The following is a 27542-nucleotide window of genomic DNA, read 5'->3' on the forward strand; positions in this document are numbered from 1 at the left end:
TCTGATATGTTGTACAATTAGAAAACTTGAGAGACTATACTAAGAAGCTAACCGAATTGGTAGGTGGTTTTGATAAGGGGCTGGATACAAGATAAAATTATAAAAATAGGCATTTTCTTCCTATACTAACAGTAAACAGATAAGATTAGCAAACAAGCCTTAACAATGACAACAAAAATATTGTGACTAAGAACAAATTTAACCAAAAAAGATGATAGACTTAAAAGGCTACAAAATGTCATTGCAGCATATGAGACATAATCAAATAGAGACACATGAAATCCCTTTGATACAAAGGCTTATTGTAACAAAAAACTTTAACTCTTCCCAAACTATTATTTTAGGGTAATACAGTTCCAAACAGAATCTCAATGGTTTTGTTTTGTTGGGGTTGTTGGGAGGGGGGTAGCATTCATTTTGAAACTTCATTTTAAACTTCAGGGAGTTCTTAGAAAAATTAATTTGCCAGAACAAAACTCCTTTGAAATCAGATTACAGAGACACAATCAAGAGTTCAGGTCAAGCAAAACATATTTGTGACCTTATATAACAAGACTGATTTTTAATTCAGTGGATACAGGGCAGTGTGTTCCATAAAGAGTGCCAGCTGATATTGTTGAATTTAACCTAAGCCTTGTGATCCAGATAAACAGTGAAGGTTCAGAAATCCCCTTACTCTTTTCATGTTCTGGAAAACCTGCTTCCTGCAAAGAACTCCTCTCCCCTACAAGACTTAAACAGGACTCATGGATGCTCCTGTTGTTTACCTATGACAAGGACAGACACAGGCTTTCCAAATTCCCATTCCTTGCCTCATGAACACTGATTTAATCAGAACAAAAATGCTTGTTTAGCCAAATTTCAGTGGAGCTTCTCTTTTCCCTACAGGCTCCTGAACCCGGCTTGTCCCCAAGCCTGAGAAAACACAAAAAACTGTGAAGGTGCCCTCTCTTCTTAGCTTCTTCTGGGAGGGAATCCATTGATCACAGTGGGCACTTTCCCTATCGGATCCCACAGGCCATTCTGCTGCTTATGCAGCTTCTCCTCCACAGATTCTGCTTATCTCACCTCGCTTCCTCCTTACTCACTCTCTAAAAGAGAAGCCCTTTTCTGTTTGGTTTTGAGATAATTGCAGATTTCTGAAATGGAAGCTTTCTATTTCTATTTGATACAGCAAAAACAGAGCTTGACCTTGACTTCATACCATGTGCCACAGTAAATTCCAACTAGATTAAAGGTTTAAGTAGAAAAAAATCAAAGCAATAAAAATTAAATAAATGTTAAGACTCTTTAGGCTTACCTGGAATGGGGGAGGAGGACCATGCAAGATAGGAAATATAGAAGCCAGGAAAGAAAGTTTAGACATTTCTGATGAGAGAATATCTTTCTAATTACATATTGAAGAACACCTATAAAATGCCAAGGAGAAAAAGGGGGTGGGGATACTGCAACGCAACTCACAGAAGGTTGATATCCCTAATGCACAAAGAGCTTCTACAAATCGGTAAAAGACAAATCACTCCAAAGTAAATTGGACAAAAGATATGAAAATTTGCAGAAGAGAAAATCTAAGTGGTCAACAAACAGAAAAAGATCCTGTGTTCCAGTAGTCAGTAAAATGCAAATTAAAGCAATTAAATACTACTGGCCCTCACACTGGCAAACGTGAAGGACAGCACCAACATCCAGATTTGCCTCAATGAACTCATATTTTGCTGGCGGGAGTAGGCATGTTACAATCTTTTGGGGAAGTGATTTGGCTGTATCTATTTGACAACAAAATACCCTTACCTGAATTTAATAATAAACTTCAAAACAGAAGCAAAAAATGAAACCCTGACCTGACAATATAGTGGGAGAATCTCTCTCCTCCATCAGGAACTCATGGGGCAAGCAGAAGAAAATCATCAGGAAGGAAATACATTTCTAAAGGCCCAACTAACAAGTTTGAGCCAACAAACATACATGCTAAACCCAACAACTGGAAAATGCAATCTTTTTAATCAAGAGATGAAACACGTTCGAAAACTGGGCCCATGCTTCATCCTTAAGGCAAGTTTCAACTCATTTCAAAGACTCAACATCATTCTGACGATATTCCCAGAGCACTATGCAATTAAGGTGAGAAATCACTAGCATCAGATTAACTTTGTGTTTGTTTGGGAAAATGAAAAACGGTGTCCAGAACTGTAAAATTTTTCTGTACTCCCTCTAAATTCCTTCTGAGAGTCATTAATTCCGAGAGGAATATGTGACATACTGAGATGAGTCAAATCACAAACCGTTCCTTGGGGGCAGCATTCCAACACCTGTGAACCAAAGCGCCCCCCCCCCTTTGGTTCCCTTTCCCTATAAAACTCCTCTCCCGAAAATGAGTGGGAAATATCAGAGAGGGAGACAGAACATGAGAGACTCCTAACTCTGGGAAACGAACAAGGGGTAGTAGAAGGGGAGGTGGGCGGGTGTGTGTGTGTGTGTGGAGGTGACTGGGTGACGGGCACTGAGGGGGGCACTTGACGGGATGAGCACTGGGTGTTATGCTATACGTTGGCAAATTGAACTCCAATATATATATATAAAACCCCTCTCCCTTATAGAGCACTTCGTGCTCCAGAAAACTCTGGGCTGGGCCTTTCTCCCTGTCGCAGCAGCCTGAATAAAGTACCCATTCCTTTGTCCAGTGAGTCTCGGAGAAGTTTTGCCAAGTTGGACAACGGACTTCTAAAACATTCATGGGGCAAAAGGGGAAAAAGTGACAAATTAGCACTTGAAACCAAACACTAATGGAAATCAATCAAAACCTGGATCTCTGGAACTTTAGCCTTAATGCTTTTAGAAGGAAACCAGGAAGGCGGACTACTGGATTTTTTAAAAATTGGGTGAAGTGCCCCTCCACTGACATCACAGGCCCCCCAACGAGTCGCTCCACAGATACTTGGTCCCTGGCGCTAAATCACCTCAGCGCCCCGCGCCCCGAGTGGTTAAACTCTCGCTGCGGGCGACTTCCGCTTCCTGGCCTAAATCTGACACGTACTATTTCCCCCCCCCGCCCCCCCCCGCCCCGCGGCAACCACCCAGGGCCAGTGACAGTCGAGGAGCCCGGCGATGCCCTCGGCAGACACGGGGACAGAGGCGCCGGCAGGTGGGCACGTCGCGGCGCCCCGAGCCCCGCCGCCGCCGCGAGCCACCCGCGCCTGTCAGAAGCCGTTCCCTTTCCTCTAGAAGGAGGCCGGGGAGGGAGCGGGGCGGGCCAGTCTCCGGGCCCGCCGCTTGCAGGAGGCTTCCCAGCGGGGACCGGAGCGGCGGGACTCGGAGGGGGAGCCTAGCGGCGCGCGAGAAAGCCGCGGCCCCCTGGGGATGCGGCCCGAGGGCGGGGCCCCTGAGCGCCGGGAAGGGCGGGCGCCGCGGAGAATGAGCCCCGCGCGGGAGAAGTGCCGGCGGCACAGCCCGCGCTCCTGCCGGCTCGGCTCCGGGGAAATGCCGCAGGGGCAGCGTGCGCGGGTCCCGGCCGAAATGCCCACCCTTCCAAGATGGCGGCTCCCGTAGAGACACTCCCGAGGGGACAGCCATGTTAGTTGCCTGACAAAGTCACCAAAGAACATTTGAAAGCCCGCCTCTCCTCCGCCACGCACACGCGCCAACCCCGCGCGAATGCACCCTGTGGGACTGCGGGCGGCCGGCAGACACTGAGCATGTGCGCGGTGAGGTCCAGACACGGAAGAGTCCCTCCCACGTAGTTTCAACACTTAGGGTTCCTGGACTGAGTTTAACAGGCGGCATAGTTGGGCCAGTAAAGCACTGATATGATTCTAGGGGTGTGATGACATGGATTTCGCACTCAATGATGGTACCTTGTAGGGTGAGTGATGAGGCTTCTCAGAGATCCCCAAGTAGGAGGAGCGTGCAGTGAGTGGCAGAGTTGTGGGGTGAGTGATGGGGCGGGGGGGGGGAATAAAATGGGTAGTCTGTGCGATGAGTGAGGTTCTAGGGGTTCTCTAGGGTGAGCAATGAAGAGTCTATGGGGAGAGCGGTGAGGATTCTCAGAGGTCGTTGATGGGGTCTGCGCGGTAAGTGATTGGACCTGTGGGATAAATGATGACGGTCTGTGAGCTGAATCATAGAGGGTTAGTGGGGTAAGTGATAGGGGGCCTGCAAGATAAATGATTGGAGTTCAGCGAGTGAACTGGTGAGGGTGTTTAGGGAGTAATGGGTGGGCTGTGGAGTGAATGGTGGAGAGTTTGTGGGGTGAGTATTGAAGAATCAATGAACGAACCGTGGGGTGAGTATTGCACGGTCTATGACGCGTGTCATGGGGTTTATTGAGTGGATAGTCAAGATTTCTGTGGTGTCAGTTTTGCATTTATTGGAGAGTAGCGATGGAGGGGCCAGTGGAATCAGACAGGCGGCCTCACAGAGTCAGTGATGGGTGGTCTTAAACTGAGATGGGATTGTTTCAAAACCCTACTTTGACTTTGTTGGGCTTCCCGTATCTTTGTTTTCTGCGTCATTCATTTCTCCCCTTGATTTCATTATTTCTCTTCTTTGGGTTATTCTTATTTTAAAATTGCTAAGTTGAATACTTTTCTCATTAATATTCAATCATTTTTCTTTTATAAGCATTAAGTTTCTGAATGTTTCTCTGAGAACACTTTAGCTCCATGTAACAAATTTTGATGTGTAACATGTTTTCTAATTTCTGCTGTGGCTTTCTCTCTGACTCCATAGTTGTTTAGATATGAGATTCTGATTTCCCAAAAAGTTGACATTTTTATTACTGATTGCTAAACTACACTCAGAGACTGTCATCTGAGTGATTATTAGGTGCAGAAATGGATGTTCCTTGAAGTGGATGGTATGTATTTGAACTTTAAATTATTTTCCAAAACTTTTGTGAAATTGGTATTCCCCACCAGCACCATATAAAGGGGCTCACTCTGGGGTGCCTGGGTGGCTCAGTGGGTTCAGCATTTGACTTGGGCTGGGGTGGTGATCTCCGGGTCCTGGGGTCAAATCCCCCACTTGGGCTCCACACTGGTGGGGGAATCTGCTTCTCCCGCTTTCTCCCTCTGCTCCTCTCCCCCGCTTGTGCTCTCACTCTATCTCAAACAAATAAATACAATCTTTAAAGAATAGAAAAAAATAAAAGACTTTAATATCCCCTCCCACACTGAATATTGCTGCTTTTTAAATTTTCGCCATTCTGAGGGACAAACAGAATGATATCTGTTTTTACTTTGGTATATAGTATCTTGTTTTACTTTGATGTGCATTTTCCTGGCAACTAGTGGTTGAATATCTTCTCATATGTTTTAAAAATTTTTCATATCCTTTGCTCTTTTTTTCCTTTAGGTGGTTTGTGTTTCTAATTTGTGAATATTAACCTTCTGTCATTTATTGTGATTTTTTCCCTTTATCTCTCTTTATAACTTAAGTTTTGAAAGATGTCTTCACATATAATTAGAGAAAATAATCATCTGATTAGAGATATCTGTCTTTTTCCTTTTAAGGTTCTGAGTATCTTATCTTGCCTAGTGAGTTCTCCCCACTTAGTGCTTAAAGCAATATATACCTTAAATTTAACATTTTTAATGTTTTAATTTTTAAGATTAAATTTCAGTCCACCTGGAATTTACTCTGGTGTGTGGTGTGAGATGAGACTGAAGTGTGTATTTTCCATTTGAATAGAAAATTTGCAAGCATCAATCATTAAATGAACCCACTTTTCTAACTCAACCTAATGCCACTTTTATCATATAGATTTCCAAATGTAAGTTGCTCTATTTCTGAGCTCTATTTTTCCTTCTAATATATGTATATATTGCGTTTCAAAAAAGTGTATTGACTTTTAGAAATACTTTTAATATCAAATAGTGCTAGCCCCTTCACTGTTCTTTTTCTATCTTTCTTTTTTGGTTGTTTTCTTTAGTATTCTTTAGCATTAATTATTTCATATGAATGTTAAAACCATCTTGTTTCAAAACAACCATTAAAATAATATATTTTATAGTTTTCTCCTTTTTAAAAAGATTTATTTATTTGAGAGAGAGTGTGTGTGTGTGCAAGTCGGGGGTGGAGCAGAGGGAGAGAATGTCAAGCAGATTCCCCCCTATTGAACATGGAGCCTGACACAGGGCTCCATCTCACGACTCATGGGATCATGACTTGAGCTGAAACCAAGAGTCAGAGGCTTAATGGACTGAGCCACCCAGGTGCCCCTATAGTTTTCTTTTTATAGACCCAGCACCTTCTTTTTATAAATTTTTTTTAATTTTTATTTATTTATGATAGAGAGAGAGAGAGAAAGAGAGAGAGAGAGAGGCAGAGACATAGGCAGAGGGAGAAGCAGGCTCCATGCACTGGGAGCCTGATGTGGGATTCGATCCCGGGTCTCCAGAATCACGCCCTGGGCCAAAGGCAGGCGCCAAACCACCGTGCCACCCAGGGATCCCCAGCACCTTCTTTTTTTAAAAAAAAATGCATACTTCAATATTTTACATTTGTTTTTGTCACCATGGTGAAAAGCATATTTTTTCTATTTTCAAAGGAAAAAAAAATCTGTCAATTTTTGTATTTTATTTCTTATCCAATGCAATGATTAGATTCTCATGTGAGTTCTAGTTGCTTTTTATGGTCTCTTCGTTTTCCTAGATAGAATATCATATTGCAGCCAATTAACAATGATACTCTCTCTTCCTTCCAAATATTTATTCTGATTACCTCATCTCCTCTTGCATTAACTAGCACTTTTGGAACAATGTTGAATGATACTTGATACAGGGTATCCCTATTTTGTTGCTAATTTGAAAGTGAAAGATATTCATTCATTCATTCATTCATTCATTCATTCATTCAACAAACATCTACTGAATACCTTCCTCTTGCCAAGATACTGGGTTTGAAATGCTGCATGGCCACTTACTAGCTACATGATCTTTTTTTTAAAAAAATAGATTTATTGATATAATTCATCTACCATAAACTACACATTTTTTAAAAAGATTTTATTTATTCATTCATGAGAGGCAAACACACACACACAGAGAGAGAGAGAGAGAGAGAGAGAGAGGCAGAGACACAGGCAGAGGGTGAAGCAGGCTCCATGCAGGGAGCCTGATGCAGGACTCGATCCTGGGACTCCAGGACCACACCCTGGGCTGAAGGCAGGCACTAAACCCCTGAGCCACCCTCAGGTATCCCCAAACTACACATTTAAAGCTTGCAATTCAATGGTTTTTAGTATATTCATAGAGTTGTGCAGTTACCACCACAGTCTAATTTTAGAACATTCAGAAAGAAATATGGTACTCATTCTTCATTCCCATTCTGTATCCTGCTGCTGCAGGCAACCACTTTGTGTCTCTGTAGATTTAACTATTCTGAGCTTTTCAGATAAATGGAATCATACTATATGTGGTCTTTTGTAACTCTCTTCTCTCACTTACCATAATTTTTTCGAGATTCATCCATGCTATGGCATGTATCAGTACTTCCTTCCTTTTTTATTACTGAATAATATTCCTTTGTAAGGATATACCACATTTTGTTTTCCCATTCATCAGTTGATGGACATTCGGATTGTTTCCACTTTTAAATACTATGAATAATGCTATGAACATTTGTGTCCACATTTTTGTGTGGACATAAATTTTCATTTCTCTTGGGAGTGGAATTGCTAGATCATATGGTACCCCTATGTTTAACACTTTGAAGAACTGCCACACTGTTTTTCGAAATGGCTGTGCCATTTTATATCCCACCAGGAATGTATGAATGTTCCAATTAGTCACATCCCCACCAACACTTGTTGTCTTTTTTTTTTATTCTAGTCATGGGTATGAAGTGGTATCTCATTGTAGTTTTGATTTCTGTTTCTCTAATGATTACTGATATTGAATATCTTTTAATGTGTGCAATGGACTGAATGTAGTCTTTTCCAAATTCATATGTTTACATAACTCCCAATGTGATGGTATTAGGGGTGAGGTCTTTGGGAGATGATTAGGTCACAAGGGTGGAGGTCTCATGCAGGGGGTTAGTACCCTTAGAAAAGAGACCTTAGAGAGCCCCCTTCCCCTTTACGCCATGTGAGAACACAGTAAGAAGATGGCTGTCTATGAAACAAGAAGAAGGTTGTCACCAGACACCAAATCTGCTGGTGCTTTGATCTTGGACTTCCCAGCCTCAAGCACTGTGAGAAAAAAAATGTTTGTTATTTAAGCCACCCAGTACGTGGTTGTTTGTTGTTATAGCAGCCTGAGGTCACTGACAATGTCCTTATTAGCCATTTGTGTATCTTCTTTGGAGGAATATCAATTCAAATCCTTTGCTTATTGTTCATTGAGTGATTTGATTTTTTTATTATTGAGTTGTAAGTGCTCTTTATATGTTCTGGATACAAGTCCCTTTTCAGATATGTGATTTGCATTTATTTTCTCCCATTTTGTGGTTATCTTTTCACTTTCTTGGTGGTTGACTTTGTGGCACAAAAGTTTTTAATTTTGATGAGGTTGAATTTATCCATTTTTTTCTTTTTTGCTTGTGCTTTTGATATCATTGACTTTTTTCCCCCCAAGGAATTATATTGGAATGCTTATCTAAAACCAATTGACTGTAGGGCTGCCTGGGTGGCTCAGTCAGTTAAGCATCAGACTCTTCATCTCAGCACTCAGCTGGGAGTCTGCTTCTTTCCCTCTCCCTTGGCCCCTCCCCTGCTTGTGCTCTCTTTCATATATATAAAATAAATCTTTAAAAAATAATAAAATAAAATAAATTTACTGTAAATGTACAAGTTTATTTCTGAACTCTCAATTCTATTTTATTCATCTGTATGTGTACCCTTCTGCCAGTACCACACTGTATTGATTTGTGTAGCTTTGTAGTAAGTTTTGAAATAGGGAAATGTGTCCTCCAACATGTTCTTACTCAATGTTTTGGAAATTCAGGGTCCTTTGCATTTCCATATATTTTTAAGATCAGCTTGTTACCCTCTGTAAAAATGCCAGCTTAGATTTTGATAGGGGTTGTGTTGTGTCTGAACATCATTTTGGGGATTATTACTACCCTAATGGTATTAAGTTTTCTGATCTGGACATGTTTTTAGCATAATGTTCTCTGGTAGGTTTTTTGGTAGTCATTGTAATATTTTTATATTGCTCTTTTAATTTGTGTTTTTATTAGGAATGGCTCCTGAATTGTGTCAGATGCTTTTTGATATTAATGGTCTTATGGTGTTGTACTCTTTAATTGGTTGCTGTAATGAATTATATATAATGTGGCCCCAACTTTGCTTTCCTTGGATAATTTAGTTTGGTCAAGGGGAATTTTTCTTATGAGACATGGTTCAATTTGAGTTAGTAATATTTTATTTAAAAGTTTTGCCAGGGGGCATCTGTGTGTCTCAGTTGATTAAGTGTCTGACTCATGATCTCAGCTCATGTCTTGATCTCAGGGTTGTGAGTTCAAGCCCCACATTGAGCTCCATGCTGGGTGTGGAGCCTACTTAAAAAAATTAGAAGTTTTACCATTATAAGAAAACTGTTTAGGGGCGCTTGGGTGGCTCAGTCAGTTAAGCATCAGTCTTCGGCTCAGGATATGATCTTGGGGTCCTGGAATCGAGCCCCACATTGGGTTCCCCACTTGGTGGGGAGTCTACTTCTCCCTCTGCCCCTCCCCTCCCTGCTCATGCTCTCTCTCAAATAAATAAATAAAATCTTTTTTAAAAAGTACTTGTAGTTTTCTTGTTTTTATACTATATTTAACATGTTGCTATTAAAACTATGCCAGTTTTTAACAGGAATTCAGGCGATTTCTATCTTTTTATATGTTAAAATGGCATGGAGATTATTTTCTTTAAAGTTCAGCCATTTTATTTGTCCATTCATGCATGTGTGAACACTTGGGTTGCTTCCATCTCTTGGCTAGTATAAATAATGCTGTAGTAAACATAGGGGTGCATATATCTTTTCTAATTAGTGTTTTCATTTTATCTGGGTCAACAACTAGTAATGGAATTACCAGATCATATGGTATTTCTATTTTTTCATTTTTGGAGTAATATCCATACTGTTTCCACAGTGGCTATACCAATTTACATTCAGAACTGGTCTTTTAAAATAGTAAATTGCAGGGGTGCCTGAGTGGCTCAGTGGGATGAGCATCTGACTTCAGTTTTCAGGTCATGATCTCAGGGTCCTGGGATCAAGCCCCACATTGGGCTTCCTGCTCAGCAGGGAGTCTGCTTCTCTCTACCCCTCTACCCCCCACCCACTTATGTGCTTACTCTCTCACTCTCTCTCTCAAATAAATAAATAAATAAATAAATAAAATCTTTAAAATGGTAAATTGTAATTACTTTCTTTGATTACTGGTCTTAACAGATATCTACTTTGGGAGATTAATTTTGGTTTATGTTTTCTGGGGATTTTATATTCTGCATGTAATGCTTAGTTAAATTATTTTGTTTACTCCCACTTTACTCTTCTTTGTTAAGACTGCTTTAGTTATTCTACGGGCTGTGCATTTCCATGTAAATTCTAAAATATGCTTGTCTGTGGGTGTTGAACATATTCTTATGTACTTTTTTGCCCTCTGTATATCCTCTTTGATGAAATGTCTCTTCATGTCCTTTGCCCATTTTCTAATTGGATTGTTTGTTTCTTGGATGTTGATTTTTGAGAGTTCTTTATATGTTATCATTATGAGCCTTTGTCAGATACTTTCTCACAGCCTGTAGCTTTTCATTTCATTCTCCTAACAGCATCTTTTGCAGAGCTACAGTTTTTACTCTGTTGAAGTCAAATATCTGTATATTTTTCCTTTATTGCTCATGTTTTTGGTGTCCTATCTCAGAACTTTTACTAAGCCCTAGGTCCTGATGATTTTCTCCTGTTGTAGTCTTCTAACAGTTTTATAGTTTTACATTTGAATCTGTGATCCATTTTGGTTAATTTTTTAAAGATTTTATTTATTTATTAGAGAAAGCACAAGCAGAGGGAGCAGCAGAGGGAGAGGGAGAAGCAGGCTTCCTGTTGAGTGGGGAGCCCAATGTGGGGCTCGATCCCAGGACCCTGGGATCATGACCTGAGCTGAAGGCAGACCCTTAACTGACTGAGCCACCCAGGCGCCCCTCCGGTTAATTTTTTGTGAAGTGTGACATTTAGATTGAAATTTATTTTGTTTTTTTCCTTATGAATGATCCAATTACTCTAGCACCATTTGTTGAAAAGACTCCTTCATCCATTGAATTGTTTTTGCACCTTTGTAAAAAAATTAGTTGGCTGTATTTGTGTGGGGCTATTTCTCGGCCCTCTCTTCTGTTTCATTGATCTATGTTTCTGTCCTTTCATTGGTACCACATTGTCTTGATTCCTGTAATTAAATAAAAAGCCTTGAAGTCAGGTAAATTGATTTCTCCCACTTTATTCTTTGTCAGAATTGTTTTAGCTATTGTAGATCCTTTGTCCTTCCATATAAATTTAATTTTGCCTATATTTACAAAAAAATTCTCACTGAGATTTTAATAGGAATTTATTAAGCCTATATATTGACTTGTGAAGAATTGATATTTTTACTGCAGTGAGGCTACCCAACCATAAATACAGTATTTCCATTTATTTAGATATTTAGATGTTTTTTACTTCTTTTATCAACATTCTCTAGTTTTCCACATGTAACCCCTATACATGTTCTGTTACATTTACACCTAAATATTTTACTTTCTGAGTGATGTAAAGTATTGTGCATTTGTTTCATCATGTTCATTTGTAGTAAATAAAAATACTGATTTTTACATGTTGTTCTTGTGTCCCATAACCTTGCTGAAGTCACTTATTACTTCTAGAGGTTTTTGTGTAGGGTCCTAGGGATTTTCTATCTGGGCCATCATGTTATCTGCAAATAGGATCCGTTTTTATTTCTTCCTTTTCAATCAATCTCTATGCCTTTTGTTCTTTTTTCTTGCCTTATTGCACTGGCTAAAATTTTCATTACTATATTGAATAAGAGTAGTGGTAGTTGACATTCTTGTATAGTTCCTGATATTAAGAGGCAAACATTCAGTCTCTCATTATTAAGTATGATGTTAGTTATAGTTTTGTAGGTTTTTTAGATTTTATTTATTTATTTATTTGAGAGAAAGAGAGAAAGAGATAGCGAGGGAGAGCACAAGCAGGGGGAAGAAGGAAAAGCAGGCTCCCCACTGAGCAGGGAGCCGACATGGGGCTCAATTCCAGGACCCTGGGACCTTGACCTACTTAGCCACCCAGGCACCCCAATGCTAGTTATAGGTTTTTTTTTTTTTTTGTAGATCTTATTTTTATCAAGTTGACAAATTTAACCTTTATTTCAGGTTTTCTAAGAGTTTTTTTTTAAATCATGAATGGCTGTTGGATTTTGTGAAAACATGTTTCTGCCTCAATTAATATGATCATGTGATTTTTTTTTTTCTTCTGTGGCTTGTTAATATGGTAGATTGCATTGACTGATTTTCAAATATTGAACTAGTCTTGCATTCCTGGAATAAGCCCCACTTGGTTATGGTATATAATTCCCTTTGTGGACCACCTGGGTGGCTCAGTGGTTGAGTGTCTGCCTTTGGCTCAGGTGGTGATCCTGGGGTCCTGGGATCAAGTGTCGCATTGGGCTCCCTGCGGGGAGCCTGCTTCTCCCCCTGCCTATGTCTCTGCCTCTCTCTCTGTGTCTGTCATGAATAAATAAATAAAACCTTTTTAAAAAATTTCCTTTGTATATTGCTAAATTATATTTGTAATAATTTGTTAAGAATTTTTGCATCTATGCTCATGAAGAATATTGGTCTGTAGGGTTTTTTATACTTTTTTGGTTAAGAAATGGAATAGTTCATCAAGAAACATCCTTTTTAAAAATATTTTATTTATTCTGAGAGACAGAGAGAGGGAGGCAGAGGGAGAAGCAGGCTCCCAGGGAGAAGCAGGCTCCTTGCTCTGCAGGGAGCCTGATGCAGGACTCACAGGACCCTTGGCATCATGATCTGAGCCAAAGGCAGACAACCAACTGAGCCACTTAGGCATCCCCAACAAGAAACACCCTATTTTCAAATGCAGGTGATGACAAAATGTGCAAAATTTACTATGCAAACCATGTATAATTCAGTGGGAAAACATTAGCACATCAAGAATGTGACTTTTGTACTCTACTTTTGGTATCAGGCTTTAGGAAATGAGTTAGCACGAATTCCCTCTTCTATTTTCTGGAAGAGATAGTGCGGGATTGGTGTTAATTCTTCTTGAAAATTTGGTGGAAGTCTCCAGTGAAACCATTTGGCTTAGAGATTTATATTTCAAGAGTTGTTCTTTAGGGGCACCTGGGTGGCTCAGGTGGTTAAGCATCTGCCTTTGGGTTGGGTCATGATCTTGGGGTCCGGGGATCGAGCCCCACATTGAGTTCCCTGCTCAACAAGGAGTCTGCTTCTCCATCTCCCTCTGCCCTCCCCCTCTGCTCGTGCTCTCTCTGGCTCTCTCTCTCAAATAAATAAAATCTTTTTTTAAAAAAAGAGTTATTTTTCAAATTGCAAATTTGATTTCCATAATAGTTGTGAGGCCATTCAGATGAACTATTTGATATTAGAAGAGTTGTGATAGTTTGTACTTTTTGAGGAATTGGTCCATTTCATCAAAGTTGTCAAATTTATTATTGTATTCCATTATTATTCTTTTGATATCTGCAGAGTCTGTAGTGATAGCCCCTGTTTCATTCCCAATATTAATCATTTGTATCTCTAATTTTTTTCTTTGTCAATATTACTAGAGGCTTGTTTATTTATTTATTTATTTATTTTTTTGGAAAACCAGCCCTTTGGTTTATTGTATTTTTCTGTTGTTTTCAATTCCATTGATTTTTGCTCCTACTCTTCTTATGTCCTTTTTTCCACAGGTTTTGGGTTTATTATATTCTTCTAATTTCTTTTTTTTAAGATTTTATTTTATTTTTTTTAAGATTTTATTTATTTATGAGAGAGAGAGAGAGAGAGAGAGAGAGGGAGAAGCAAGCTCCACACAGGGAGCCCAACATGGGACTTGATCCCGGGTCTCCAGGATCAGGCCTTGGACTGAAGGCAGCGCTAAACCACTGAGCACCCGGGCTGCCCAAAATTTTATTTTTAAGTAATCTCTACACCCAACATGGGGCTCAAACTTAAAACCCCAAGATCAAGAATTGCATGCTCCATCAATTGAGCCAGCCAGACCCCCCCACCTTCTTTTCTAATTTCTTGAGAGTTTAGATTATTGACTTAAGGCTTTTTCTCTTTTCACATGTAAACATTTAGTGCCATAAATTTTCCTTATAGGACTGCTTTAGTTTATGGAGCAGAGTATTGTGCACTGGTTATCAAATTCCAGGGGAGGACTCCAAACACTTCTGCCCACTGCATCTTGGTATCAAAGTCACCAAGGAAAACACAACACAGTGAAACACTGAATGGAACAATGCTTTACTTGAATAGAGAAGAGACAGAGCAAGATCAGCATCCATAGTGCATCCTTTCCTTATAGCTAGCCAAATGGCAAGTAAGCATAGGAAAAGATCCTTCACTCCATTAGTTAGCAAGGAAATATAAATTAAACTGAACTAAGATACTAATCACAACCCTCTCATTGCAGTGGAAGGACTCCCCCACCCCCCACTATGGAGACTGAAATACTGAAAGCTAGGGGCATGCCTAAGGGCCATTGATGTACAAACTTTGGCAGAAAAAAAAATGGCACACATTGAGTCTGCAGTAAGGAAAAAATATTCCCACACAAGGCAATAGCCCAACATAGGCTGTGTGGGTTCTTGGTCTCTTGGTAAGTAAGTGTTCCAGGCCCAAAGACCATTCTTATATGGTCAAGGGGTGAGGGTATATATACCCCTTATTCAGTTTAGTGTATTTTTTAAATTTCCCTTGAGACTTCTTTGACCCATGAGTTTTTTAGAAGTATATTGTTTAGTTTCTAAGTGTTTGGGGATTTTCCTGTTACCTTTTTATTTTGATTACTAGTTTCATCCATTGTGGTCAGAGAACATACTGTGTCTGATTTCAATTCTTTTACATTTGTTGAGGTTTGTTATATGGTCTAGGATATGGCCAAATGATGTATTTTCTGTGGGCACTTTATTTTTTTTCCTGTGGGCACTTTAAAAGAATGTGTATTCTACTACTGTTGGGTGGAATGTTCTGTAAATGTCACTTAGATCCTATTGGTGGAAGGTGTTCATGAATTCTTTTACAACTTTGCTGATTTTCTGTCTAGTTGTTTTATCAGTTGTTGAAGGAAGGGTATTGAAGTCTCCAACTGTAATTGTGATTTTGCCTATTTCTCCTTTCAGTTTTATCAAAATTTTCTTCATATATTTTGCAATTCTATTGCATGATGCATACACATTTAAGATTGCTATGTCTTTTTGGTGGACTGACCCTTTTATCATTATGTTATGTCCCTGTCAGTACCAGAGTAATTTTCTTTACTCTGAAGTCTACTCTATCCAATATTAATAAATCCACTCCTGCTTCCTTTTAATCAACATTTGCATGATATATTTTTTTCATCCTTTTACTTTTGACCTGCATATATCATTATATTTGAAGCATGTTTCCTGCAGACAGTGTATAATTGGGTCATGATTTTTGAGATCAAATCTGCTAATTTCTGTCTACAAGTGGTACATTTATACCATTTATACTTTATGTAATTATTTGTATGTTAATATCTAGATCTGTCATATTTTGTGTTTTCTATTTGTTCTCTCTGTTTTTGTTTCTCTCTCTTTTTTTGCCCTTCTTTGGGGTATTTGGACATTTTAAAGAATTCCATTTTGATTATCTAGTGTTTTCAGGGGAATCTTACTTTATATAGCTTTTTTTTGGATATTCTGTGTATCATGTAATATATACACAACTTATCAGAGTTCACTGGTATCATTTTACCACTTCCAAGGAAGTGTGGAAACCTTACCTCATGTCCCTTTATCCTCCCCTATTTATAAATAATTGTCTTAAATACTTCCTTTACATACACTGAGCACCACATTAGGTGGTGTTATAATTTTCACTTCAATGGTCAAACATAATTTAGAAAACTTAGGAGAAGGAGAGCATATTATATTTACCTATATTTTCCCTCTTTCCATGTTCTTCCTTCCTTACTGATATTTTAAGATTTCTTCTTTTATCATTTCCTTTCTGGTTAGAGAACTTCCTATAGCCATTCTTTTATGGTACGTCTGCTGGTAACAAATTCTTAGTTTTCTTTCATCTGAAAATATCTTGACAGCTCTATCCTTCCTAAAGGATATTTTCTATGGGTATAGGATTCTAGGCTAACAGTTTTCTTCTCGCCACCCACCCCCCAACTCCCCCTAACAATTCTTTTCTTTCTGCACTTGAAAAATGTGCCATTTCCTTCTGGTCCTAGATGGCATCTTCTCCTAATAGAAGGCTGTTTCATTTATGTTGAAAATCTGTGGTTTAGTGTAGCCACATTCATTAATTATCTTAACTAGATCTTCTAGATAATTTACTGCAGCTTCCATACCAGCATTTGCGATTTCACCTTATGTTATGGAAACAGCTTCTTTCCTTAAAATTCATGAACCAACCTCCGCTAGCTTCAAACTTTTCTTTTGCAACTTCCTCACCTCTCTCAGCCTTCAGAGGACTGAAGAGAATTAGGGCCTTGATCTGGATTAGGCTTTGGCTTAAGGGAATGTTGTGTCTGGTTATATAGATATGGTTTATGGTGCCAAAACAATTATAATAGTAACATCAAAGATCGCTGACCACAGGTCACCATAATAAGTATAATAATAATGAAAAGGTTTGGAATATTACAAGAATTACCAAATTGTGGCACAGAGACATGAAGTGAGCAGATGTTATTGGAAAAATGGTGCTGGTAGACTTACTTGACAGTTGCCATAAACCTTCAATTTGTAAGAACTTCAATATCTGGCAAGCACAATAAAATTAGGTATGCCTGTATTTCTTTGCTGAGATTTTCTATTGTCTCATTTGTGTTAAAAATTTTTCATAATTGGCCAATGAAGCATGTTTATGATGGCTGCTTTAAAATCCTTGTCAGATGGGGTGCCTGAGTGACTCAGTCAGTTGGGTGTCAGACTCTTGATTTTGGCTGGGATCATGATCTCAGGGTCATGTGACTGAGTGCTGCATCAGGCTCTTCGCTTGATGGGGAGTCTGCTTGGGATTGCCTTTCCCTCTCCCTCTACCCCTCCCCCCTCAAATAAATAAATCTTTTAAAAAGTAATAAAATTATATTTAAAAAGCTAAAATCCTTGTCAGATAATTCCAACATCTGTGTTATTTCAGTGTTGGGATCTCCTTCGTGTCTTTTCCCGTTCAAGTTGAGATTTTCCTGGTTCTTGGTATGGCATCTAATTTTTCATTATGTTCAGGACATTTGAGTATTACATTAAGAGGCTCTGTAATTTATTTAACTCTTGTGTTTTAATAGGCCTCCCTTGACAGAGCTCCATTTGGTAAAGGGAGATGTCACCTCATTCATTACTGCTAGGTGGAGATGGAAGTCCAAGTTCTTCTGTTTGGGGGGGTGTCTTTTTTTTTAATGGTGAGGGGAGGAGCTGAGGGAGAAGGAGAGGGAATCTTAAGCAAGCGCCAAACCCATCTTGGAACCTGTCACGGGGCTTGATCTCACAATCCTGAGATCATGACTTGAGCCGAAATCAAGAGTCAGACGCTTAACCAACTGAGCTACCCAGGTGCCCCAGGATGGGCTCCTTTTTATTGCCTAGTGGGAGTAGGAGTTCATGCTTCCCACTAAGCCTCTATTGATATCACCCTGACTGGGAGGGAGAGGGGTACCTTGTCACTGCTTCCCATTTGATGTCCATTGACACTATTGGCAGAAGTGCCCTTGTTACTGCTGTGCCCTGGTGAATGCTCCCATAGGCCTCCCCTGACATCAGTCAGTGGGGAGGAGGAAAGACACTGTCATTTCTGGGTGAGGGTGGAAGCCCACACTCCCCACATCATCTCCACTGTCCCCAAAGGGTGAGGGGAAGGAGGCAGCAAGGAAGAAAGCTCCAGCACCCTAATGGGCTTTCTCCGATACCACCTGGGCAGGGGGTAGAGGGGCTGGGGATACCTTCTTATAGTTTGTCAAGGGTGGAAGTCTAAGCTCTCCACTTGGCCTTTGCTATTAGTAATGGTGGTGGGCCTCCAGTGGTTTTTGTGGTATTTGGCCTGAGTAGAGCCATCATTGTCTAAAAGTTTTCTGTCTTGGTAGGCTGCCTCTTTCCTGGTCCTTTGACTAGAGAGAGCAGGCTTTTCTTGGGGCAGTTTTTGTCTGTACCCTTTGGCCTTTCTAGGTTGCTGGCTTCTCCAGCACCAAGTCTAGGATATATGAGGCTAAAAGAAAACCCAGAGAACTCACTGCCACATCATTTTGGAGGTCTCAGGATCACCAGCCAATCTGTCCTCTTCACTCCACCTTTCAGAATCTTCCTATGTTTTATATATAATGTCTACATTTTTAGTTGTATTTAGCAGAAAGAATAGGTTAACTAATACCTACTCCCATCTCCAGAAGAGGGAGTCCCTATAATTATGATTTTTAAAAAGATCTTATTTATTTATAAGAGACACAGAGAGAGAGAGAGGCAGAGACACAGGCAGAGGGAGAAGCAGGCTCCCTGTGGGGAAACTGATGCAGAACTTGATCCCAGGACCCCGGGATCACACCACTGAACCACCCAGGCATCCCTGATTTTTAAGACCTTATGCGGTTTTGTACATTTGTGCTGGTTTTATTTGTATATATTGAATGGCCCTATGGATTTATGCAGAGGCTTCTGTAATTCTTTGTTATATATTTTATTATTAAAAAAGGACCCCTTGGGGCAGCCCGGGTGGCTCAGCGGTTTACCACCGCCTTCAGCCCAGGGCCTGATCCCGGAGACCCGGGATCAAATCCCACGTCAGGCTCCCTGCATGGAGCCTGCTTCTTCCTCTGCCTGTGTCTCTGCCTCTCTTTCTCTCTGTGTCTCTCATGAATAAATAAACAAAATCTTTAAAAAATAAAAATAAATAAAAAATAAAATAAAAAGGATCCCTTTGATAATCTATTGAGTGCTTTGGACTTAATTTCCACCTCAATAATTATATTTCTAGATGTGCTGTCATTTTCTTACATTTGTCCAGTGTATTGTATAAAGTCTTTATTTAATTATGACATAATACAGAAAACTGCACAGATTATGCATTTAGCTTGATGTCTTTTTTTAACTGACTGAGCGAACATGCATAACCACCACCTAGATTTAGAAATAGGACATCACTAGCACCCAAGAAACACCCCCTTGTGTTCCTTTCCAATCACTAACTTCCTCCCAAGGGGTACCAACAGTCTGACTTCTAACAGCGTAGATTAGTTTTACATGTCTTTTATATTTTTTAATTTTTACATAATTTTATATAGTTTTAATATAAATTATATTTTTAATCATATAAAAATTATAATATAAATTATATAAAATCATATAAATTAGGGATCCCTGGGTGGCGCAGCGGTTTGGCGCCTGCCTTTGGCCTAGGGCGCGATCCTGGAGACCCAGGATCGAATCCCACATCGGGCTCCCGGTGCATGGAGCCTGCTTCTCCCTCTGCCTATGTCTCTGCCTCTCTCTCTCTCTCTCTCTCTGACTATCATAAATAAAAAAAAAATTTTTAAATCATATAAATTATATAAAAATAAGTTTATATAAACATAATCATATTGTATTGATTCATTGCTCTTTGGGTCTGGCTTCTTTGGGCAACATAATATTCATGAGATGAAATTCATGCCTGTCGTGTGTGGCAATTTGCTCATTCTTGTTACTGTATGGTACTTCCTTGTATGAATATAGGACAACTTGTTTATCCATTCTGATGTTGATGATCATTTGCATAATTTTCAGTTTTGAATAAAGCCACTCTCAACATCATCATACTTGTCTTTCAGTCAGTATATGTTCGTATTTCTCCTGAGTATATTCTTAGGAGTGGAAGGGCTAGCTCACAGGCTATTGCATGTGTTCAGCTTTTGTGGATAACATCAAACAGTTTTATAAAGTTTTGTACTGTTTGATGCTCCTCAAAAACAATATATTGAGTTTCTATTGCTCATATCCTCACTAGCTCTCTTGGTTATTTTCCATCATTTTCATTTGAACCATTTCTGGTAGATAAGAAGGATGATCTGATTGTAGTTTATACTTCCTTGCTAACTAATGAAGTTGAGCATCTTTTCCTATGCTTATTTGCTGCTTGCATATCTTTGGGAAATGTCTCTTTCCTAATAAGAAGTTTACTCTTCTTATTGTTTCTATTGATTTCTAGGAATTCTTGATGTATTTGAGATATGAATTGTTTGTCAGATACTAGTATTACAGTCATCTCCCACTGTGGGATTTGCCTTTTCACTCTTAATTTTGTCTTCTGGTGAACCAAAGTCTTTAATTTTAGTGTAGTCTAATTTAATAACCTTTTATTCTACCAGATATCAAAACTTTAAGATTTTATTTATTTATTCATAAGAAACACAGAGAGAGAGACAGAGACATAGGCAGGGGGGGAAGCAGTCTCCCTGCAAGGAGACCAATGTGGGACTCGATCCCAGGACCCCAGGATCACAACCTGAGCTGAAGGCAGACAATCAACTACTGAGCCAGTCAGGCTCAAGATATCAAACCTTGATATGAAGCACATTAATTAAGACACTGTAGTATTGGTCCAAGAATAGACAAACAGACCAATGGAAACAGAGTCCAGGAATGAACCTCCACATAATCACAAACCAACACTGCAGAGCAGTGGAGAAAAGATACTCTTTTCAATAAGCTATGCTAGATCACCTTGATATACATATGGAAGAAATGAATCTTGACCGTAACACATACATATACCAAAATCCTTCCCAAGAAGGCTATAAATAAATGTGAAAGATAGAACAATACAAATTTGGAAGAAAACATTAAACATCTTTATGACCCTGAGGTAGGCAAGGTTTTCATAACTAAGACATAATGAGTGCCAGCCATAACACAAAGAATGGTAAATGGCATGGCATGTTTCTTTCCAGTGCTTCATTTCACATCTTTGTCTTTGTGTTTTAAATGTGTGGCACCTGTATTTTTTTGTTGTTGTTAACCAATCCCAAAGCCGTTATCTTTTATGGCAGGATTCAGCTCATTCAATTTAGTTGAATTGTAGCATAGTAAATTTTGTGCCTTCTATTATTTTATGTTTACTATTTATTTTACTTGATTTATATTTCCACTCTTTCCTTTTCCTATTTTTGCTGGTGTGGTCACATTTCTTTTAATTCCCCTCTAGGTTCTCATTATCTTGGAATTCTGATAGTTTGGAATTTTGATTATTTTTATCAATTTCTGCTAGTGGTTGCCTTCACCTTCCTTACAAATATAATTATCTATATTTCTCTATTCTTAGGTCCAATAATGTTGTAATAGTCTTTGGATCTAGTAATAGAGGTAGGTGATTTGCCTTCACTACTCTATCACTCAGTAGATTTTTCCAGGGTGTTTTAAAATTTCCACTTAGTAATAATTTTATTTATTCCATATGCCCAAATACATTATTTTTCTGTTTTCATATGTAACTATATATTACAAGAATCATTTCTCAAGACTGCTATCCTCTGATTTTGAGGTTTCTGTAACTATTCAATTTATAATTGCTTATACTAGTCTCTTGAGTATTCTTTTGAGATAGGAATTGTGGCACTTAATGTTTAGACTTAATATAATGTCTAAAGTTGTCTTTTACTCTGACAGAAGATTAGTATTTAGCTAGGATGAGTTTAAAATTCTCAGCCCTAAGCCCCTTTCTCTCAGTAATTTGTAGGTATTTTCTTCTAATATGATTCCTATCACTGCAAACAAAAAGTCCAGTGCCATTGTGAGCCCTTTCCATGTTGTTTTCCTGGAAGTGTTTCAGGTTTTCCTTTATTCTTTAAAGTCAGTGCTAAATCAGATTTGGGGTTGATTTGGTTCCTCTGGAGTCAAGGATTGGGGGATTTCTGTAGGGAAGGATCAATGAGGTAGGGTCCAATAGGATTAGATAATCTAAAGCCTATTGATGTGATTCATACTGGGGCAGTGAGTGACAGTCTTGGGAAATTCTTGAGGCTTTCTGAGAGTTGGAGATGCAAGTATTAGCATTGAAGTCATTGATTAGCCTATGAGAGTTATTGATTGGAACACTGAGGTAGCGAATGATTGCTTGCAAGCCTGGGATTACAAGTTTTGGGGAGTCAATTTTGGTGGCCCTATCCAAATCATTGACTGGGACCTGTGAATATCGGTAAATGCAGGACTATGTGAGTTAGTATGTGACAGACTACTATGGGAGGTTTTACGGGAGTCACTAATTCTATATATAGGCTGTGAGTTATGGGATCCCCAAAGGGCACTGAATAGATCATTGGTTGGTTTTCTATTGAGGGTGTATTGCCTGTGTTGGTGATTATTTGAGGAGCCTATGGAAACCAGTTGCTGGTACCATCTGGGACACAGTTTTGTCAAGCAGTGTGGGTTACTGATTTAGGAGCCCATACAGACATGCTGGTTTTCAGGGCCCAGATGGGAGTTGAGCAAGGGAGGCATTTAGTTTATGTTTTCGTCTATGGCAGAAGAGGGTGGGCTCTCTAAATTGCCCAGAACATACACTGAATTATACGAAAGTTCAGTTTATGCACATATGACATGATCACTCCTAGCTAGAGCACTTTAAGGGCAGCAGGAAATAGAAATCATGTTTTCTGTGACTCTGCCATGCACAGAGTACCATATGGCATAGTAGTTAAGAAAATGTAGCTTGGAACCAGGCATTCCTGCATTGGAGTCCCTGTCTTTTCCCCTAATCTGAGTGATCTTGGGGAAAATTTCTTAATATGTCTGAACATCTCTACTGATAGTAAATGGAAATAATAATAATAGAATATCTAGTTCACAGGATGAGTTTGAAAGTTAAATGAGGTACCTGCCTTGCACCTTGTAATAATAACAGCATTTAATATCAATGGAGTATGTTCCAGGTACCAAGTAGGAGTGAGTACTTTAAGAGGCATCGTATCATTTAATTTTAACAACCCTATGAGACAGGTGTTTTCATCCTCAGTTTTAAGATGAAGAAACTCAGACTAAAGTGACTTCCCCAGATGCTAGCTAGAACGTAGTAGATCTGGAATTCAAACCCTCATTCATTTTCTACCAAGCCTTATGAGTATCTGTTTAATATTATACACTAATACTTGGTGTTGGTTTTACCGAACTTCTCTCTTTCACAGTATCCAGCACAGAGAGCTGCCCCCTTGATGCCCCCAGGAAGGATTTGTGGGGGTGAGTGCTGAATGACTGACCACATGGACACTGGCTTTCCAGGGTTTCTTGGAGTCTCTGCGGAGTGCCTGGGCCAGACCCCATAGTAGAGGCTATAGGACCTACCTTGCAGCCCCAGCAGCTGATTTGAGTCCACAGGTGCACCCTTGACTTCAGGCTCCCAGAGAGAGCAGAGTCATCATCAAGAGAGCCTGGGAGTTGAGGCCCAGCAGGAACATGTCAGCTAACCGGAGTGCTCCCCAGTGGTCCTCGGTCCTGGCTGCAGAGGGACATGGCAGCTCGTGTGAGGTGAGGAGGGAGAGGACTCCAGGGACAGGAATTCATTCTGAGGAGACAACCCTGACCTGTCACCAGGGCCTCAGGGAAGGGGAAGATGGGTCACAGAAGTGGCAGATTCCAGGCTACCAGGTCACCATCTTTCTGCTGTGTGAGTACCACATCCAGAGCCCTGTGTGTTTCAATGGACATGTGATGTGGCTGATGGAGGACATGTGGGATGGGAGTGTCACCCCACATCTGGAGTCGTACCCAAGGAGATGCTACCCCTGACCCCCAGCACAGGCCCTGCACTTTCCATTGGCTCTTTGCAGATGCTCAGCTGATCCCATCCCCCACTCCAGCCTCCTTTCCCCCTTCTCTCTGGGGATTTGCTGATTTCTCCTCTATCCTGATCTAGGGCAGAAAAATCCCTTTCCTCTGGAACTGAGAGAATGGCAGGATAATAGGACAATAGTCTCAAGGTCCTTCTAGTTCTTCCTCCTCCTTTCAAAGGTGATAAAATGGCCTGAGAAGGGGCATGACTTGCCCAGGCCTCTTGGATTGTGAATAACAGCATTGGACTGGAACCAGGCCTCCTGAATATGTATTCCATCCTTACCATACCACTGCCAAGACCAAGTTGCCCACCAAAAGTTCCTCTCAAGTGGGGCGCCTGGATGGTTCAGTCTGTTGGGTGTCTGCCTTCGGCTCAAGTCATGATCCTGGGATCAAGTCCTAGAATTGAGGCGCCCCCCCCCCCATGTCTGGCTCCCTTTTCAACAGGGAGTCTCCTCCTCCCTCTGCTTATCCTTCTTCCTCTGTCCCTTCCTGCCCCACTTGTGCTTTCTCCCTCTCTCTCAAATAAATAAATAAAATGTTTTAAAATATAAAAATAAGTAAAAGTTCCCCCTGAGAATCTGTAAACAAGGGAAGACAATGAGAGAGCCAGATCTTGCCTGACAGCTCCCTTCTTCAGACCTTCCTATGGATACTGTCACCTCTGGGATGGGCTCCTTGTCACAGGGACTCAGGGTCATGTGGTCGTTAGGATAATATTAAACTTTAAAAATTATTTTGATTTTTCTTATTTCATCCTTTCATTAAAAAGTTAGAAAATGCAGGTAAACAAGTAGAAGAGAATAAAACATTATTTGTAATACCAGCATTACCCCAAATTAACCATTGTTAATTTAGTTATTTTTTCCTTTCAGTTGATTTTTCCTTTGTATGTGCATGCGTGCACGTATGTGGGCATAAGTGTGGGGCTGTGGGTGTGCATACGTACCATATACATATACATTCTATAGGTCAAGTTTATTTTTTTAATCTTTTTTTAAAGATTTTTTGAATTTATTTATTCATGAGAGAGAGAGAGAGAGGCAGAAACATGGGCAGAGGGAGAACAGGCTCCATGCAGGGAGCCCGGCATGGGACTCGATCCCGGGTCTCCAGGATCACACCCTAGGCTGAAGGCAGTGCTAAACCGCTGAGCCACCCGGGCTGCCCTATAAGTCAAGCTTAAAAATGGAATTCACAGTATTTGGTTGCCTCCTTTTTAATTTGACAGTTTATAATGATTTTCTAGGCATTAAATATTTTTTTCTTCATATACACATAGCACACACCATTACATCCTTTGGATAAACTTTAATTAATTTAACCAATCCACTGTATGTGCATTTAGGGTGTTTCTGTTGTGATTAACACTGCTTTGGTAAAATTCCTGCGCTGAAATCTTTTTGCCTAAGTCACTGAGATTATATTTGTGTCAAAGGTATAAGGGGATTGAATGGTAAACGAATGGCTGCCTAGCCACTTCCATAGTGCACTTCCACCTATGGAAGTGTTGAGGCTCTGCTGCATCATATCAATCACAGACCCACAGTTTGGGGCCACAACAACGTGGTTCTCCCCATTCTTTCTGCAGGTGGCCTCCTGCCCAGCCAGTGTGTGGGAAATTCTAGATTCTGGCCTCTACAAGGCATATTTCTCCATTCATCTTTTCCTTCCCAGCCACAGACCTCTACACCTTTGCAAGAAGAAATGGAAATGGTCCTGTTGAATGTTATTTATTCGCTTATTTGTTTGTTAGGTTTTTGGTTTTTTCATTAGATGTCAGGGAGCAAGGAATGGACAGAGATACCAAGGAACAAATAAAAATGTCCCGAGGGGTAGGGAATAGCCAGCAGGACCAGGAAATAGTAGCTGAAGCTGGAAAATAGGCAGAAGGGTCAGTAAGAGAAAGAGGGCTGAGGAACAGCTGAAGGGACCATGGTGCACTTACTGGAGATGGAGGATAGCCAAGGGGCCCAGGGGACAGATGAGAGTGCAATGGAACTGATGTAACGGGAGACAGAAGCCCAGAAGCCAAGGGCATCAGAGAGACCAGGAAATAGTCATCAGGGGCTGGGGAAGTGGAAAATAGGGAAAAGCCAGCAGATCCAAGAACAACAGAGGGATCTCAAAATAGGAGGGACCAGAAGGCAGAGGGACCAGGTAATATCCAGAGAGATGAGAAAACAGAAGATTTGGCTAAAATGGGAACAGCAGATAGGTTTGGTGTTCTGGGCAGGAGCCTTGGGACAAGCAACTTCACAAGGCACCAGGATTTAGGGAAGAATCTGAGGGGATAGGGAAAGGTAGAGGTAATGGGGGACCAAAAAATAGGAACGAATGGGAAGGGGATGGATAGCAGCCAGAGGAAGCAAGGACCAGCTGCTGAGGCTGTAGAACAGGTGGAGGGGTGAGGAGGAGACAGACCCATGGGACAGTTGGAAAGACAGAGAAAGGCCTCTCAGGTTGAGGAGTAGCTGAGGACATCAGGAGCCATATGGAACAAGGAATAGTCTCTGAGGTCAGAGAACAGCCAGAGGGAACTGCAAAGTTGTACTTGGCACTGAGCGTCTACTAGACATCCCAGGAGCTAACCAAAGGGCTAGGGGAAAATAAAAAGAGCATTAAAAGTTTTTCTGGTGTTGGAGAGCAGCCTGACTGACCAGAGAACAGCTAGAGGGACCAGAGAACAGCTGGAAGGCATAATATCCATTCCTGAAGCTAGTTAGCAGCCAGAGGCCCCATGTAACAGGCACTGGGGGTAAGTTGCAGAAGCTGAGGAGAGGTTGAGGAACAACTGGAGTGCCCTGGACTGGGGTGACAGGGGTTTCTTGGGATGTGGGACTTCAGTGCAAAAATAGGAAATGTCCTGGGCAAACGAGATAATTGGTCACCCTACCCAGGAAACAACCAGAGGATCCAGCAAATAGACATGATGTAAGTGATGGAGAAGGTGAGAGTGCATAATCAAGCACAGTGGAGTGTACAGAACTAGCAGACTGGTGGTCAAGAGCGTAGGCTAGGAGCCAGGTCGGCCGGGTTGACCAGCTCTCTGCAAAGCATGGATTTCCCTGAAACCAAATGCAGGAGTATTAAGTGAGGGTGTCTTAGAAATGCACAGGGAAGAATTGGGATGGGACAGCAGTCAGGGGACTCAAAGGACAGTCAGTCTGTGTCAACTGGAAGGAATAAGGAAAGCTTGTCAGGACCAGGGAACAGCCAGATGGACTAGAGCACAATCAGAACGGTGCCACAGATTAAGGATCAGCTAGAGGGAAAACTGTCAAAGGAAACACAGGACACTCAGAGACACCAGAGAGCAGTCAAAGGGAAGGAGAAATAGGTGTGGAACAGTTAGAGGAACCCAGGGACACTCAGGAAAGAGACCAGGGGGCACTCAGAAGGAGCAAGCAACATTTAGATGGAACAGTAAACAGACCAAGGAAGAGTACTATGGGGACTATACACAAGAAATAAGGACCAGCAGAGGGAGCAACAAGGAGAAGTAAGGGACAGGAGTGGCCTGGGTAAACAGGAAAGCAAGAAGGAGGAGC

At 40.6% G+C, this 27542-nt stretch overlaps 1 protein-coding gene across 10 annotated transcripts in view; it reads left to right on the forward strand.

Moving 5' to 3' along the window:
* Window positions 1-3051: 3051 nt before the first annotated feature.
* ZNF41 (zinc finger protein 41) overlaps window positions 3052-27542 on the forward strand; it is a 45049-nt gene continuing 20558 nt past the window's right edge. The window contains exons 1-3 of one of the 10 annotated variants that reach the window (XM_072815727.1): window positions 3052-3142; window positions 21488-21528; window positions 23346-23685. In XM_072815727.1, coding sequence (XP_072671828.1) covers window positions 23614-23685 — 72 coding nt within the window. In that variant the 5' untranslated portion in view covers window positions 3052-3142; window positions 21488-21528; window positions 23346-23613. Of the gene's footprint in view, window positions 3143-3429; window positions 3927-3964; window positions 4068-21487; window positions 21529-23345; window positions 23686-27542 lie in introns of those variants that run through there. The other 9 variants (XM_072815725.1, XM_072815731.1, XM_072815726.1 and 6 more) reach the window with 9 other exon arrangements.

This window comes from Canis lupus, chromosome X, assembly GCF_048164855.1.
Source record: "Canis lupus baileyi chromosome X, mCanLup2.hap1, whole genome shotgun sequence".
NCBI classification, from domain to species: Eukaryota; Metazoa; Chordata; class Mammalia; order Carnivora; family Canidae; genus Canis; species Canis lupus.